Source organism: Capricornis sumatraensis, chromosome 10 (genome assembly GCF_032405125.1).
Source record: "Capricornis sumatraensis isolate serow.1 chromosome 10, serow.2, whole genome shotgun sequence".
Lineage (NCBI taxonomy): Eukaryota > Metazoa > Chordata > Mammalia > Artiodactyla > Bovidae > Capricornis > Capricornis sumatraensis.
This window is the reverse complement of record NC_091078.1, coordinates 17,072,621-17,090,847: the sequence shown is the minus strand read 5'-3', so window position 1 is coordinate 17,090,847 and position 18,227 is coordinate 17,072,621. Positions and strand designations below refer to the sequence as shown.

The 18,227-nt window shown below is 41.9% G+C and overlaps 2 protein-coding genes across 2 annotated transcripts in view; one reads left to right on the top strand and one right to left on the bottom strand.

The window, feature by feature from the left end:
• The window catches only part of ASCC1 (activating signal cointegrator 1 complex subunit 1), a 109,832-nt gene extending 108,908 nt beyond the window's left edge, over positions 1 to 924 (bottom strand). Inside the window, exon 1 of the mRNA XM_068981828.1 lies at positions 878 to 924. The gene's annotated coding sequence lies outside the window, so the exon portion shown is untranslated. The remainder of the gene's footprint in view (positions 1 to 877) is intronic.
• On the top strand, positions 704 to 10,773 carry ANAPC16 (anaphase promoting complex subunit 16). Its single transcript, XM_068981829.1, has 4 exons — positions 704 to 809; positions 3,890 to 4,058; positions 9,066 to 9,140; positions 10,025 to 10,773. Exons 2-4 carry the CDS (start codon positions 3,917 to 3,919, stop codon positions 10,138 to 10,140), a joined length of 333 nt encoding a protein of 110 aa, XP_068837930.1. The 5' UTR covers positions 704 to 809; positions 3,890 to 3,916; the 3' UTR covers positions 10,141 to 10,773.
• The last annotated feature ends 7,454 nt before the right edge of the window (positions 10,774 to 18,227 follow it).

The window sequence follows — 18,227 nt, the reverse complement described above, 5'->3', positions numbered from 1 at the left end:
TGAAACCCAAGATAACTTAAGCAGTCCCCCTCCAAAAAGATCAATCCTTACTAAACACACTAATGCTCAATCTAACCTCAGGAAGTAAATCGCTTTCATTCATTGGTAATCTGCTTACAGAACCAATGAGTTAGTTTCGTGTTGTGAGAAACAACAATATACAAGGTAAACAGACTTGAACATCGAAAGAGGAGGCATAACTAGCAATACTTTAATGACATTACACCCTAATACTCAATTCCCCAGGACCTCTCAAAGAAAAAAAAAAAAAAAAAAGGCTCGCCACAAAAGTAGACTTCAATGTCAAGGTAGGTCCTCAAACTGAGCTGTGGAAGAGAGGGTTGTCTCAGAGATAGCAAACCCTCCATCTGCCTTTCCTATAAGGCCCTGGGCTACAAGACTACTCAGGAAGAAGGATGGGGGAATAGCCAATTTAATCCTGCTCCGTGGTGGTTTGGAGAGACAGAGGAAAGCAGAAGGCCTACAAGGTCCGAGAGCGAAGATGAAACCCTGAATCATAAAAGCGAGCAAAAATCAACCCCAGTACGTCAAAGCAAGCGAACAGAGAAGGACTCCGCGGTGGTAGGAAAACCGCTGCAGTGACAGCAGACGAAGGACCCAGAAGGTCTCTTCCAGAACCGGGTCTCCGTGGCTCTCCGCCCCGGCCACGCCCACCATCGCACTGGCGCGCGCACGCCGCGGCCGCCGCGGGCTCCCTCCGCACGGGCGCGAGCACGCCGCCGCCCTCGTCGTAGAAACCACAGCCGCTGCAGTTGGGGGCGGGGCTGTAAAGTGCCAAAGCAGCTGAGGTAAGTGGTCGAGGGCTCAGGGACCCTCGGGAGCTTGCTGGAAAGGGAGCTGATCCCTGGGATCCTACCTGAAGGGACTAGTAAAGTGGAGAAAGGAGGAGGAGGAACTGGAGCCTGCCGCAGTGGGCGTGTAAGAGGAAATTTCCTCAGGCCGCACGAGACAATTGCGCATGCGGGCCAAGCGATGGCGCCTGCGCAGTGGGATGGCGCCAGTGGAGTCGCCCCCTGGAGACCGGGGAGGTGGGGTGAGATGGAGGTCTGGGTGGCTGCGGGGTCATGGCTTGGAGTTAGCTTGGGAACACCTGACATTCTGACCCATCCCCTCTTCAGCCCCTTTCTACCCAAGCTATTTTTAGCTGCAGCACCTTTTTGATTGGTAATCCAGCTATTTGGAATGATTTCTGATGATGGAGTTTAATGATTGCTTGTCTTTTTGATAAGGAGACTTTTTAAAAAGGATTCTTTTCAAGAATATAAGCATGTATCTGCTAGGAAGGAAAGTGGTTTATGAATGCGAGGTCATCCCTGTCATGCATGAAGTAAATGTGTTGATCATCCTGTCACTGAACACAACCATGCAGTATCTCTGCTCTCCTGTAAGAATCTCTACTGCCAATAGTTCCAGCTTCCCTTATTGGGTCAAGTCCCAGCTTATTTCATCATTAGTATTTAAATATTCAACAAAATGTTACTGAGCACCTACCTTGGGCTTGGCAGCCTAATTGGAAAAACAGTTGTGTAAACAGATCTACAGAATGAGGGAGAAAAAACCAATCATGGACCAACCCTCCTGACATCAAACTTTTCTATCCCCTGTTAGCCCTGTGTTCTGTCATTTGTTCCTTGTTCATTCAGGAAACACTAATCCAGGTTCTGTGCTAGGCCTTGAGAGTAAAAAGACAATTCCTTCCCCTTTTCCTAAGAAAAGGGTTCTTCCTAAGATCATTAACCTTAAAATGAAAGAATGGGGTGCATTTTCCCTCTTCTTGAGCATGCACTTTCCATTCTAAGAGACATTTGACATTCACACTCTGTGTCAAATGGAGAGAATTAAGACTTTTCCCATGAGTGTGTTGAAACATACTAAGTATGAAAAATTGGAATCTGCAGGGGAAAAAAAAAAAGATTCAGGACTAAATATTCATTGGTAGTTTTGGATAGCTGTTGTTTACTGTGCCTATGAGTGTTCCAAATGCTTTAGTTATGTTAACCTTCCTGACACCTCTGGTGTAGGTACTATCATTATCTGCATTCTATAGATGAGACAGCTGAGGAGCAGAGAGGTGGAGTGATTTGTCCCGAATCAGACGGCAAGTAACAAAGCCAGGACGTGAACCTGGGCCAAGAGGCTTCAGAGTGAGCTCTTAATCAGTGTGCTGTTTCACCTGTCACAGAGTACATGTTGTTTAGTTGCTCTGTCGTGTCTGACTCTTGGCAACCCTAGGACTATAGCCCACTAGGCTCCTGTGTCCCCATGGGATCCCAGGCAGAAATACAGGAGTCGGTTTCCATTTCCTTCTCCAGGGGATCTTCCCAACCCAGGGATCGAGCCCATGTCTCCTGCATTGACAAGTGGATTCTTTACCACTGAGCCACCGGGGAAGCCCATATAGCACATAACAATGCAATAAAGCCATTGCTTAAAAAATGGCACAACAAATAAGCTGAAGTCTGTATGCCTGTGTGCAAAATGGGGGGATTGGATTAGATGGTCTTTAAGGAATCTTGTGGTTCCTGTGAAATGTCAACTCATTTAGCAAACATTTAAATCAACAGCTAATTGGTATAAGCCAAGCATAATGTTTGGTCTTGGTGATCAGAATGCCTGCCTTTATAGAGCACTTCCAAACTAGCGTTTATTGTGAGTTTCACTTTAACTTTGGTTACCACCTGCTGGTGGCATTCAAAATTTAACCTAAATCTTTAAAGCTAAAAATTACTTAGGTAATCTTTCCATCTCAGCAGAAAACTGCTTATATGTGTTAAGTGAAAGTGAAGTCTCTCAGTCATGTCCGACTCTTTGCCACCCCGTGGACTGTAGCCCACCAAGCTCCCCTGTCCGTGGGATTCTCCAGGCAAGAATACTGGAGTGGGTTGCCATTTCCTTCTCCAGGGGATCTTCCAGACCCAGGGATTGAACCCAGGCAGACGCTTTAACCTCTGAGCCACACTCAAATTACTTTAATATGTGTTAAAGTTGTTGCTAATTCTGCACTCCACTTTTCAACCCTGGCTGTTCTATGTCTTGAATGATAGTTATGAGTTTGAAAGAAGACTGTTCTTTTTCTATAGAAAACATAAACCTTTTGGAATCTTCTGTAAATGTGTAGTGTAAGCTGCTATTTTGTTTTGAACTTTTTAAAGGAGACATATATTTGGTACAGATTTTCTCATTTACGTTTGGACCTTTTGATTTTTTAATTTGATATAGTATTAAACACTCACAGCCCCTCTAATTCCTAATAAGCCGTGATTCTAAGATCATTCTTGAACTATTTTGTTCCAGTTTTGGGACACCACCAAGTGATCAATTTGGGTATTACATTTGGATGAAAAAATTTTTTTTAATTTAATGAAAGGGCCAATATGTATTTCCTAACCATTCCCCTTCCTTGGGAACAGAACACAGTGTTATTCTGGAATTTTATTTGGAAAATTTTATAAGTGAATTTCTTGGTGTGGCTTGGTCAGGATGTATCCAAGACAAACTGTCCCATGAGGCATGGTTGTTTTATCCTCATATAATTTATTTCCTCAGTCAAATTGCTGCCTTGGCACTGCCATATCACCCTTTCATAACCCATAAATCACCCACAGTCAATCCCAAATGACATAAACAGTTTGCTAATGGTAGGAAGTAGTGTTTTATGTAGAAAAACTAAGAATAAACATATTTTCACTTAAAATCCTGAGTGGCATTTTGGCCCAAGGAGCCTTAAAAGATCGTGGGAGCACAGAGGGTAGAAAATTTGGAACTAATTCTTGACTAAACTGCATGCTGGCTTTCATGGTAGCTGGAATGAAATGTTGTCGGTCTCACTTCCATAAACTGCCAATTTGCTGTTTTTCTTTCTCTGTAGTGAAGTGAGAATTCTGCTAGAGAGGAAATGGCTGCCTCTTCATCCTCCTCCTCAGCTGGTGGGGTCAGTGGAAGTTCTGTCACCGGATCTGGTTTCAGTGTCTCAGACCTTGCCCCACCACGGAAAGCCCTTTTCACCTACCCCAAAGGAGCTGGAGAGATGTTGGAAGGTGATCTCATGCTGCTCTTTGCTGAATAATTGGATTCAGACCTGCAGTGAATATTAATTGTAAAGAAGCTATTAAGTGGATTAGTTACGAGTTTGTCCTGATTTCAGCTCTACATTTCATCTCTTGTCCTCATTTCAAAATATCTTTAAAACACAAATCTTTCTCCAGAATTAGGGTTTTGGAGCTGAAAAAGACTTTGGAAATCATGGAGGTCATTTAGAGTTATTTAGACCCAGAAAAGATAAAGTGATTTGACCATGTGAAAAGACACAGTCAGCACTTGGACCAGGAATTCCATTAAACTCCTGCTCCAGTTTGCTTTATCCTGGCACCAGTCGGCTTCCCTATGGTTAGTAGGTTTCATATATATTTTTTCTAATATAATTGACCTACAGATAGATGAAGAGATTCTGAGAGAAAATAAAAACCAATCTACTATTCTTACATGGCCCACTGCAGGACAGTGCGGTGTGGTTTCTCAAGCACTGGAGCTGGATGTGCATCAAATCATCCCCTATCTTATTCAGCACACATTTGCAAACTGGCTGGCCAAGATCAGGGCACAGGCTATAAGCATGAAACAACTTTAGTACCTAGAATTCATCAGGTACATGTCACTTTAGGAGATGGACCAATAAATACTTAATAGAGAACATTAAAATCTCCTGAAGAGCTGATTTAAAATGCACATTTCTGGCTCACCTAGAGATTCCAAATTAGTCTAGGTTATAGCATAAGAATCTCCATTTTGACCAACATCCAGGGGATTCTCACGAAAGTGGCCCTTAACTATTAAACTATTCTTCATACTTCGAAAAAAATCAGCAAAGAACCTATTAAAGATTCAAAATCTACTTGATTCAAGCACATCTGTGCTTAATTGTATATTGATCCGTTTTGCTTTAAATATTGCAAATTTCAGTAAATATACTTAAAAATTAATCTGGAAATATCTGAGAAAGGCACAGACTGTAGTTAAGAGTCAGCTTTTGGGGGGTGGTCTTCATTTATATCAGGTATAATAAAAAGCAGAGGTTTGGATTAAGCCAATGCAGACAGAAGTATCACTTGTGACAGGAAAACACAGGAAGACTGGGACCATAGCGGAGACTGGGACTAATCATAGGAAGACTTTTTAGAATTGGTTCAAATCATGATTGGTGAAGTAAACAACCAGATATTGTAGTTAGTGATACATGAGGTGTATGTACTGATACTTCTGTCTATGCCCTTTTGTTTTCTTCAATTATGTTAACTGAATACTCAAGCTAACATCACTGAGTCTGGAGGTAGTGAACATCTAGGGCCTTGTTTACCATATTTGGCACTAAAAATAAATTATGACATAAGTTATATGCTTCAGAGACCTGGTATTAGGAAGTTTCTCCCAAAACAAATCAAAAGTTGGAGGCACTTAAATTGCTTAATGAGTTTTATGGCAGCAGAAAAGGAATCCTTATTTAACAATGAACCCTAAGATTAAAGTCATTTAAAGTCTAGCTACAGGAGGAATTTAATACAGCAGTACCTCCATGGTCTCAGAGCTGTCAGCATTCTTTGTCAGTGTACACCAGATTTCTTGGAAACATTAAAGAAGAAAGGCTTCTGAGATTAGTCTAAATGTTGATGTTCTAACGAGTGATACTTCTGTCCACTTTTATTCCATCTCAGTATGCTTCATGGGGGACTATGTTGCCTTTCTACTGTAGAATGAATTTAAGTTTAAATTTGCAGTGCCCAGTTTGGGTTTTCTTCCTTAGGTTTAAAGTTTCACCTATACTTTAAAGCTATTTACATTTAAGGACAACCTATGAAAACTTAGAGGTGGCAGCCCTTGAACTATCCTGAGTCAAGTGAAAAATGTTAAATTGAAAAGGGTACCCTTAAATGTGAATTAAAAGGGATGGTAGATTTGGTTACCTCATCCTACTATGTTTATAGGTGATACTATTATGCAAGTAATCTAATGCACATGTACCTGACCATTTTTCTTACGGAACTTTAATGGAATACAGGCATACCTTGTTTTGTTGGGCTTTGCTGATACCATGTATTTTACAGATTGAAGGTTTGGTCAACCTTGCCTTGAACAAGTATGTTGGTGGCATTTTTTCAACAGCATTTACTCATTGCCTATCTCTGTGTCACATTTTGGTAATGCTGACAGTATTTCAAACCCTCCACCAGCAAAAAGGTTACATTTCCTTGAAGGTTTGATGATGGTTAGCATTTTTTTAGCAGTATTTTTTAATTAAGGTATGTACATTCTTTTTTTTTAGACATAATGCTATTGCACACTTAACAGACTACAGCATGGTATAAGCATAACTTTTATATGCGATAGGAAACTAAAAAATTAGTGTGATTTGCTTTATTGCAGTGGTCTGGAACCAGGCCTATGACATCTCTGAGATATGCCTGTATGAAAATAGAGTAGGAAGAGTTGCCTCTTCAGAGTAAGAACAAAGCAATTAGGTGCTGTTTATTATCTTAACAGGTTCAACTTGGTCTTGCATCCTCCCAAGTCTAGGATAATAAACCGAAATAACCTGTACTTAACCTTGTGTATTAACTTTTTTGTGTATCTGCTGTCTGATATCAAGACACCTCACATACGCAGTGTACTGTACAGGACTTTTCAACATTCCCCTGCCTTTGGCTAGGATTGTCTCACCCAGATATTAGTAAGCAAATTGGAGACTGCCTTCCAGTCCTGAAATGGCTGAATTTTGGTGGCATCGTACGCCACCGGAGCATAAATTATCTGCCATTGCCTGTTTTCCCGCTGTGGGATAATAAGTCTTTTAAATGAATTTGTTAGCATCCTATTTATTGGAGTTAACAGTGGTGTTAGATTTGGACAATTTACTGAACTTTTCACCATTTATAACCTTTACTTGTCCCTTAAAGAGGAAAGCTGATGTATTGCTACTTGGTGTGTTACAAAGAGTTTGATTACAATTTCTAAATGGAAGACAGATTGCCCCAGGCTGACTCCTCTCTGGAGAAATTCCAGACTTTAGATTGTTACAGATATCACATCTAATAGGATGTAGCCAAGAAGCAGTGGACTTTGTGGTTAATGCAGAGCTGCAAATCAGCAAAAATGTGTTCCATAGACATACAAAGCAGCAAAGTGATATGCGGGTGCCTTTCTGAAAGATTAGTTTACGCATCCTTTTGCTTTGAAGTTCATTATCAAGGGAAATATGCAAATGTTATAATTTAAGCATTTATCCTAATAACACCTGTGATTAAATGTGAGCGGGAGGCAGCACTTTGAAGAGCTTGCAAACAAATCTTGGCCTGGTCCTTACAGCCAGAATCCCCACTGCCTTGGTGTGATATCCTCAAGTTCAGGATCAAACCACCTGAGAAGAGCTCTAATTCTGTATGCTTTGCTCTTCCTAAAATAAAACTTAAGTTATAATTTGATTCTTTAATCAAGGGTATGAATGCTGGCATACTTATACAATTTATTAGGCATAATAAGTTGCATCACTGGTGTCAAATGTTCACACAGCCCCTCTTCCCATAGTGGGATTCATAGTTATTTTCAGGCCATTTCCCTTATTTGAAAAACTCAGTAATATCATTGGCTTACCTAGATCTTTAGACTGGACAGCCAGTATAATATTCAATAGTTGAAAATTAAATTTTTGCTCAGTTTAGATGATTTAAATGAGTTACATTCTGCCAGAGGAATAGGAGTGGGAGGAGGGAATGGGATCTATCCCCATATGACACAATATTTAGAAAAGAAGTTGAATTTAAAGAATAATAAAGTCTATATAACTATATGAAATTATATTTTGACATAATATATAATATGTGTATAAATACATAATAATTTCATATATATTATGTATGGAATAATTATATTTTTGAAACAATTTTGAAGATAATAGTAGAAGCCCTCTAGGTCATATATTTAAGCTATTTGAATATAGTATCTATGGTTTTTCTTATTTATCATGAGCTTCTGAAATAAGGTCTGCCTTGCGTGAAACTCAGCATGAAGCCAGAATATGTTAGTCCTGTCTGCTTGTCACTTAATAGCTGTCTGACGGCAGCAACCCGTGATTGATGGGTGAGTGCTTGACATCCAGCAGTGTTGGCATGAACTGCCGCCTAAAAAAAGACAGCTGTGTCCTCTCCCTTCATTTGTTTTAGAATTTCTGCAATAAGATCCCTTCCCTGAATGGTTTCTGCTACTCCTTGAAGTCACATTTTCCTACATGAGTTCTGCGTCTTTAGGAGTATGTTTTGTTGTATCAGCCCTTGCCTGATAAGGAATAACATGAACTAGCTTATGTTTCACAATCATCTTCCAAGTACTGGGGTGACTGAATTAGCTACCTTCATGTATCCAGTTCTTGGCATCATTACAATGCTAGGTTCTGATATTGCACCATACTTTTATAACCATCCAAATTGCAGTGTTCTAGTTAAGTTGGAAAATCAAGGTTATAGTTTGCGTTTACAGAATGAAATTTCCCAGCAGTGTTTTGTGATGGTCATTGTGATATAACTTGATATACAAAATATTGACAATAGCTATTTTTCTTCAACTTTACTATTTAGAATGAAAACAATTAAGAGTTTTGGTGTACCTTTGTATTTTGAAAGTTCGGGGCCACATGGCCAAATGTGTTAGTTGTCAGTGTTTGCTTGACATACAAAATAGGAGAACATTAAGAAATTGTCAAGTTAGGATGGGAGAAGTGTTGACCAGGACATCAGACTAGGGTTTCTTGTTTTTGTTATTTTAACACTATTTTTAAACTCTTGAACAAGTAGAGGGACTATTTTAACATTCTAGGTATAGAAGTAGCTTTTATAACACAGCAGTGTTAATTCCAAGTGAAACAGAAGCCCTTTGTAAACACTGAAAACTAGACCCTGAATGTAAAAGCAGGGAGAAAGGGTGTGTTTACTACATTTATCAGAAGCCATTAGATTAAAATGGATTGGAGCAGATTAAAACTTGTCCTCTTCTGTTTCTAGATGGCTCTGAGAGATTCCTCTGTGAATCTGTTTTCAGCTATCAAGTGGCATCTACGCTCAAACAGGTGAAACATGGTAAGCACGTGAGTACTGTGTACTTAACTATGAAAATGAACTTACTAGGAACTGGGAGGGTGGGAGAGGGGGACTTAGAAAGGTCAGAGTGCTCTGTAACAAAAACTCAGCAAGGCTACTTAAGTGGACTTCCCAAATTGGCTGCAGATAAGAACATTCTACAGTTCTTAATCCACAGATAATGTTACATTAAGACAAATTTTAAGTCAGAGGGGTTAGTTTTCTAGGGGAGTTAATGCTTCCTACTCCTCTTGTATTGCTTTTTCCACTCCTTGCTGAAACCTTCTTTTCCTGTTGTCCTCCATTGTTACCACTGTCTGCATCTTCAGATATGTATGTAATACCTCTTGGTCTATCTGGATTTGAAGATCCTGGTAGCACCTTTTCTATTCTATCATGCCTCACCCATCTTCATTTATGCATCAGGGAACTGTGTTCCACCACCAAACCAGACTATTTCTCCCCTGAGAACATAATGTTGGGGTGGGCGGGGGTAGGGGGAGCTGCAATTGCTTGTAACCCTAGGTTTTTGGCTTTTCGGGTTTGTTTGCTTTTTGTAGCATACAGGACCTTACCCCCCTGCAGTGGAAACACAGAACCTTAACTACTTATAACCCTAGATTCTTAGGATACCAATCATAAATTTAGTACACAAATGGCATGGAGGATAAGTACTACTGTTTTTTTAAGATTGTCTTAAGTAATTATCCTACAATTAAAAATAAAATGTAAATTAAAAGATTAAGTCTTCTGACAACATAGGGTAAGACCCCATTACTAGAATATTGAGGGGGGAAAATCTTTCTAGAAATTATTTTTAAATCAGTCATCATCTTGCTGCTTGGTGTATAATTAATAAATACTATCTCCTTGATTCTTTACAGATCAGCAAGTTGCTCGGATGGAAAAACTAGCTGGTTTGGTAGAAGAGCTGGAGGCAGATGAGTGGCGATTTAAACCCATCGAGCAGCTGCTGGGGTTCACACCCTCTTCAGGTTAACCTGGCCTGGATGGTCATCTCGGGTGCACAGCAAGTGCAGATCTAGCGAGGAACTTTTCTTACAATGTATATAGCCATCCAGAGATTCACGGCTCCATCACTGAATTGTTAATTCACATTCATACTTGGTTTCTTTGTATCTATACACAAGCAACAAATTCTTAAGTGTGTGATCTTGCAGGGAAATTTTTTGCTTATTTGTTTAAAAAAGTATTGAGAATCGGATTTAGACAATCGACATCAGAGAACCAGGAAGTTTGGGTTTAAAAGAGATTTATAAAACTTCACAATCCAGGACACATGCCAGAATTGGCCAGACGAAAGACATCCCTCCTGTCATTCACACAGTTCCTAGAATCCTCACCAGTCAAGTCCAAGGTCAGGATCTGGAGTTATAAAATACATTTCTGACCTAAAACCCTTCTTTTTGCAGATGAATGTGATTTCGACTCAGGACTTGTCCAAATTAGGAATTTTTTAATGTTTGGGATTTTTTCTATTTTTAGACATCTAATTCTATAGATTCTAACTTTTTCTAACCTCTTCTAGGCATGCCGAATGCTGGCAAAAAGAATTGCCTTTTGAATGTTGAAGTTCTTGTAAAAATAAAGCAGTGAGCAAAATTGTTTTAAACACAGAAATCCTGAGTCCATCTTGTTGGTGGGCTCTGGCAATTCTGTAGCAAATAAATCCTTTGAAAGAACTCCAAATTGGTTTCTTTATCCTTTCAAAGCCTCAGGGATTTGGGATAGGGGGAAGAGGTCAAATTACTTTTTTATAAGAAGGGAATCTAACAACCATTTCTCCTAAACAAATGGTAGATTTGCTTCATCTCAGGGATATTTGTCTTTTTAGAAGTATATGAATTTTTTTTTAATTTTTTATTTTTTTTTACTTTATTTTACTTTACAATACTATATTGGTTTTGCCATACATTGACATGAATCCACCACGGGTGTATACAAGCTCCCAATCCCGGATCCCCCTCCCACCTCCCACCCCAAAAGTATATGAATTTATCATCAATATCTAAGTAGGTTTTTAACCATGATAAGGAAAAACCTGATAAGCTAAGAGATGATCTTTTGTTTTTTCTCATGGGACCCCCACGTCCACCCTACATAGTTAGGAGAGTCATTTAGATTGTATGCAAATTTTGCCCCAGACAGAATTTGCCTTTCTCCTCATTAATAACTTGTTCCTGACCTGCTTAGAGTTAGTTAATTATGAATAAATAAAATCCCAGTAGCAGTTGGCCTTAATCTCAGGAGTTCAGAATGTTTTAATACATACTCCGTGACAGGGAGGTGGTGGCCTCATTGAGTTGATAACGGAGTCTGAGCACAGGGAAGATGAAGACCCGCACATGGCCACATAACCCAGACACCGAAGAAAATCTTAAAACAGATTGCAGTTTATTGACAATTCAGCCCACTAACCTTGTCTCTGGAGCACATCAGAGCACAAAAATTACCAGCCCTCAAACTCACTAATTCTTAACCTAAACCAGTTCCATTATTGAAAGCCGTTGAATTTCCTAACATTGTCCTTTTGGGTATCAACCATCTTCATGATTACCAAAGCAAAAATTTTAAATACCTAGTCTGCAATAAACCTTTCAATCATATTTTCAGTGACAGTTTAGAAGCAATCACTAACTTCCATTTGATTTATGTAACTATAGGACCCAGACACTGTATTACCTCGTCTTTACCCTCTGGTATGGAACTTAAAGAATTTTTGTCTCTTTAAGTTGTACATTTCTTTTCATGGCCTTAGAGTTCAGTGGAAATACTTTGCGAAGCCCCTTTTCCAGTGACCATTCGGCTTCTCCTTAAATGCTGCCAGAAGCAAGACCCTCACTGTTTGAAGATGGCCTCTCCCTCTCTGCACCTTTCTGTTGGTCATTATGCCTCATCCATAACTCCTATTACTACGCTTTGGGCTTGAAGATGGACCTTTTGTTGTTCATCTTTCATCACTTCTGCACTCATTATGTGCCAGTCACTCAAAGGAACTAATTACAGTCCTTTCAGTAACACTGCAAGATGTATTAAAAAAAAACCCTAATACAGATGAACTTGAAGCTCAGAGAAGGCATTACTACATGCCCAGGCTGCCTAGCTAAGTAAGTGGCCAAGTCTGGATTTGAACTGAATATGCCAGACTCCAAAGCTGAGATTATTTTATATATTATATATATATATATAATTGAAAGGTTTATATATATATATACATACACACACATATGTGTATCATGCTTCATCCCACTGACCCCAACCCAGTGCCTCATACAAAGAAAAACCCTAAAACCTTTTTTTTTTTTTTAAATGATAAAATGAATTAACTACCTGGAGGAAATAAACCTTATTACTTACCCTCCCTGCTTCCTCTCACTGCTTGGTGATAAGGGACAATGAAGGAACAGCCTCTTCCTTTAAGAACTGATAGGAAGTAGCTATGTCAGTATCTACATAACCTTTTAAGATTCGGCATGATGAAGTTAGATGCTTAAGGGATACATACCTTATATGTGTATACCTGTCTTCCTCTTGTGTGTGCAAGGAAGAAGACAGGGAAGATGGCAGCTAACAGCCAGGATTTCACAGACAGCCTCCATCTTAAGAAAGCTGATGGTAACGAGTGTTTCAGTGCATAAAACACTTTGCAGTTTCATAAATGTCTCATCTTGAATCCCACATCAACCCTGTGAGATAAATGAGGCAGGTAGTTGACAGTTGAGGAAACCAGTACAGAGAAGGTAAGGTACCAAGATTATTAATCAAAATATAGTTAATAATATAGGCCTTTCAAACCTTTATGCTTTCTAGTTCGTCATACACTAGAAAATGTGAAGGCAGAATTTGCTAATAGAGAATTGTTCACATCAGTTTGATACATAATTCCATATAAGTGCCTTGTCTCATGGTAATAAGACACAAATAGTAAACTTACATAAAGCTGGTTTTACTTTTATGAAGTTAAAAATCTTACTTTTTGACTTTAATTATCTAAGATCAGCATTGAAGTTCTCAGTGTTCACTGATAAGTGCTTTATTTATTAGTGCCGTCCTACACCTGATACTCACCTGGAATGACAGTGGTCTGGAACTCTAAATCAAGTTCCTGACCCTATGATCTCTCTGCTCAGTCCATTTACTCGAAGCCCTCAGCTTCCCTTCCCCCACATGGTTGGGAGGCCCTAAATCCCTTGTTCCTGATCAGAATGCCAGATACTGAAGTGTAGAAACTTTGGACCTTAAGGCCAAGCCAAAGGTAGAAGAAAAGAGATAGGACCAGGAGATGCCTATCACCCACAAGGAAGAGGAGGAACCAGCCCAAGGACATGGTGCCCTTTCAGGCAAACCCAAGAGATAACACACTTGGGGGAGAAGGCAATTATGCTTCTCCCTCTCGTTTTGTCAGAGCACCTAACCTTGCCTAAAATATCTCGCCTGGCCTCCTTGTAATTGCCCAAAGTTCCAAGCAAGACAAATCCTCTCCACAAAAGAGGTCTGGGGTTTAACTAACAGATACTTGGGGAAGTTTGGGGTTGCAGGCAGAAGACAAATGATGCTTGATCTCTGGTTTCCCAGAGCTGAGTTGGGATGGAAATGGCACCAAGAGTGAAGAATAGAAGGAGGAGGCTGGAACGGGACCCTGTGCTACTAGCCTGCCTTCTTTCTTTGCATCTGGTCAAAGAGGAAGTCTCAGAATTTAGAGCTGAATGGAAGAAATCTTAGAGACCATCTAGTTCATCCGCCTGGCTAACAGGCCCTTATCTGTCTCATTCATTGCTGTATGTGTATTCAGTAGCTAGAACACTAGCTGGCACATGGTAGGTATGCTGCAGGCATTTACTGAGTGAATGGAAGTATGAATTTGTTGTGTTTCTGTTTACCCTCATGTGGAAGCTGGGCTAGCTATGGTGCAGCATCCATACTGGAGAAACACCTAAGGTAATTAATTGACAAGACAATAAGCCAGAGCCCAGCCCAGAGCTCTCTATAATGCTGTACTGACAAGTGGAAGCTGTGTCCAAAACAGCCATGGGAGGAGCCTGGGCAAATGATGCTGGTGGCTCCCTGCCTTCCTCATAGGCTCCTGCACACAGGCCCGATGGTGGTTCCACACATCAGCTCCACAAGCTGCCCTCCACCTCTCCAGATACTCTGATTTCTCCAGTCTGTCCAGTCTTCCTGCTGCTGCTGCTGCTGCTGCTAAGTCGCTTCAGTTGTGTCCAACTCTGTGCGACCCCATAGACTGCAGCCCACCAGGCTCCTCTGTCCCTGGGATTCTCCAGGCAAGAACACTGGAGTGGGTTGCCATTTCCTTCTCCACCAGTCTCCCTAGAGAAGCTGTTTCTTCAGAATCCACTTACTTCATTTTTATAATATAAGCTCTTTAGGGAAGGTAATGAAACCACATACAGTTTATTACCAGGAACAACAGCTGCTGCTGCTGCTGCTGCTGCTGCTGCTGCTGCTGCTGCTGCTGCTGCTGCTGCTAAGTCACTTCAGGCGTGTCCGACTGTGCAACCCCATAGACGGCAGCCCACCAGGCTCCTCTGTCCCTGGGATTCTCCAGGCAAAAATACTGGAGTGGGTTGCCATTTCCTACTCCAAAGGAACAACAGAGTGGATGTTTATTTCCAAATGTCTTTTATTCATTCTAAAGACATTTACTGAGCACTTACTCTGTGTCTAGCATGTGCTAGATGCTGAGGATATGCTGTCAATCAAGACAGTCATCAGCTTTGAGTTTATATAAATATATTAAAAGAGATAAAAGTAATTTTCAGTCTAAAAACTGTATGATAACAGAAACCATGTAAAATCAGAGACAGCTAACCCAGCTGAGCAAGGGTTAGAAAAGAAGAAGGAAATGGCAACCCACTCCAGCTAAGACCTGGCAAACAGGTAGGTGGGGTGAGAAGGAAGGACTTTCTAGATGGAAGGTACAAAATATGCAAAGGCCCAAAAGTGAGGAAGGGCATTGTGCTTCTGTGGGGCTGTGGTTGCTTTGTTATGGATGATTCATAAAGGCAAGAGATGAGACAAAACTGGACCGGATGGGTTTTGCCAAGGAATCTGAACTTCAACTAGAGGACAGTGGGGAACCATTAAAGGGGTTGAAGTAGGGGAATGACAAGATCTGGTTTCACTTTAGAAATCTTAGCTGCAAGGAAGGAGAAGGCAATGGCAACCCACTCCAGTGTTCTTGCCTGGAGAATCCCAGGGACTGGGGAGCCTGGTGGGCTGCCGTCTATGGGGTTGCACAGAGTCGGGCAGGACTGAAGGCGACTTAGCAGCAGCAGCAGCAGCTGCAAGGAACAGTGCAAATTAGCAGTGATAAGACCCAGATCCTTTTGGGAGCTGTCATGGAAATCCAGGGGAGACCTAACTGAAACCTTAAAAATGTGGAGACAAGACGATAGATTTTAACTGAGAGTTACTCAAGGAATAGCCTCTGTGGGACCTCGTGACTCGTCAGACTTGGAGAATTCAAGTAGGACACCTGGGTTTTGTGTCTAAATAGCTGATGGACGGGATTCTATCCACTGAGACAGGGATACAGGGAGAGATGTGGATTCAAGGAGATATCTGGCAGGTGACTTTCTGTCTATAGCTCAGGAGAGTGATCTGGGCTAGAGTTAGATTTGGGACTCTCCAGACTAGAGATATGCAGCCAAAGATAGGCACGAATGGCACTGCCCAGGCAGGAACCCAGAGTGAGAAGAGAATTGGAACCTTCTCAGAGGAGGAGGAGGAGCCCAGGAAAGCAACTGGCAGGAAGTCACCAGAAATAACTGAAAAATGAGGAATATGGCATCAAGGAAACCAGGAGAAAGGACATTTTAAGAAGGGGGCTGCTGCAAACATCAGTATCTGGGGTAGCCAAGCAGTTAAGTGACAGGGGTGAAGAAGGCCTTTGGACTTTACCAAGGAGCTTGTTGGTGACCTTGTCTCAAGAGCAGCCACCTAAGTGGTGCAGTGGAGGCAGAGCCAGTCTGCTGTGGCTGGGAGAGTGAGCGGAAGGCGAAAATGTGGGGCCAAATCTAGGCAACACTTTTAAGAAGTTCAGTGGTAATGGGAAGCAAAAATGAAGGTCAGGGAGGGTGACAGTTAAAGGAAGAAACACAGTCAAGACGTTTGTTTTTGGGAGAGGCCAGAAAGAAGGCATAATTGAGGGTGTGAGGTCCCTTGCAAGTGGGAGGGATGGGGTCCAGAGCCCAGGTGGAGCAATTATTAGAAGGAAAGGAGGGTGAAAGGGTAGTGCTGATGTGGGTAAATGCAGGTGAGGTGGCAGGACGTTGAGGGAGTTCCCATCAGAAGTCTCCTATTTTCTCTGTGATGCAGGAGGCAAGTTGGTCTGCGGCCTGTGGCAGGAGGAGGCGGGAACAGTGGGATTGGGAATGGTCCCTGTGAAGAATGGGAAGGAGTTGACCAGGGTCAGACTGCCAAGCACATTCAGGGGCCATTTGCAGTTCAAGTCCCTAAATTTGCCATGGCACCAGTCATTGGAGAAGTATACCAGGAGCTCTTAGCAGCCTGGCAGTAGGAATAGAAAAAAAAATGCATACACGGTAAGCACAAGAGGGTAAGCAGATGGCTGGTCTGAGGCTACTGAGGGAAGGGAGAGAAAACCAGAAGAGGCTGCCAGAGAGAGATTAGAAGGGTCAGACATTTCTCAAAGGCCTACTATTGTCTCTGGTAATATGTAAGGCAACAGAAATACAAAGAAGGGGCAATCGTTCCCAAACCTAGCTGGGCCTCAGAATTAAGCTTAATAAAAGTACAGACTCGCTAGCATGATTCCTGGGAGCCAGGGGTCTATAATTGGGGGTTTCATGTAACTCTCCTGCAGCCAGTTGAGAAAACACGTGGACCAGTGAAAAAAGCAGACAAGTAAGCAGAAACATGGAATCTATACAGCACCATAACTCCGTGACTCTGGTCTATACGAGGTGCTGTGGAAGCCAAGGGGGCTTGGTGGTGGGAAGGAAGGGGAGATGACAAGGAAATCTTCCTAGGGAAGGTGAGCCTGGGCCTGAGCGGACTGGTCAGTCGGGGTTAGAGGGGAAGATGCCAGAGAAGCGTTCCAAGTACAGGGGCTAGCACGCGCATAGGCAGGGCCGCGTTCGTGGAACTCCGAAAGTCATCTGGTGTGGCTGGAGCTGAGCCTGTAAACTGAGGAGGGGTGTGCCCTCTCAGGAGAAGGAAGCAAGAACCAGACTGTTTTGAGCCATGCTCTACTTTCCATCAAGACAGCATTTCTCTGACAGGGCCAGGGTACACCTAAGAAAGAGACCAAGAATCCTGCCCTTCACAATGAATAACTCAGAAAGCAGGCTCCTCAGGGCCCGGAAGGTTAAGCCCCTTAGGCTGGCATAAGGCATCGAAGTGATCTCTACCGGCCACTAGGCAGTACTGTTCACAGTACTGTTGCTCTGGCTGAGAAACAAAGCATTGACAGATTTGTACTTATTTACTTACTTTTAGGGGAAGGCAGATGTTCCAAGCTCTGAATTACCGAAGGAAGCTCCCTTCTGGGCTCTGAGCCAAACCAGGATAAGAGGCGGTCTGAAGGGATCAAATTTAAAGTATATGGACAATGCTGAGAGATGTTGTTCCCTCTGGACTGGTTTCTCCTCCTTCCTTGCCTGGCCCTGAAGGCCTGAAGTAAACTCCCACACCCTCTCTCCCGCTCCTTATTCTCAGAAATCTCCAGGCATATAAACCACACAAGCATGGGCATTTCATCTGTTTAGCAAACCTAAAGTTCATGCCTGGGGGTTGTTGGAGTCAGATTCTACCCACTTAACTTTCTGCACTCTCCAAAATACAGTAAGTCTGGAATATTCTATGAAGTCACAGCAACTTAGCTCTCCAACATATTGCCTAGAGGACAACCTAGGACCGTCTATCCTGGAACAGTGTCATTGCCCAGAGAAGACTCAAGGCTCATTCTGTGATACTGATTCAATGCTCAAGGCTAGAGTGCTTTTTGAAAGCACTCCTGATCATGAAAAGGAAAATCACAGTCTCCCAGCCTGCCTGAGATGGCAGCTGGAGGACCCAGGTGCT

Coding starts and splice junctions, on each gene's coding strand:
- ANAPC16 (XM_068981829.1), top strand. CDS start 3,917: ATGGCTGCCTCTTCATCCTCCTCCTCAGCTGGTGGGGTCAGTGGAAGT. Junction 4,059..9,065: donor AGCTGGAGAGATGTTGGAAG/GTGATCTCATGC, acceptor TTCTGTTTCTAG/ATGGCTCTGAGAGATTCCTC. Junction 9,141..10,024: donor GCTCAAACAGGTGAAACATG/GTAAGCACGTGA, acceptor GATTCTTTACAG/ATCAGCAAGTTGCTCGGATG.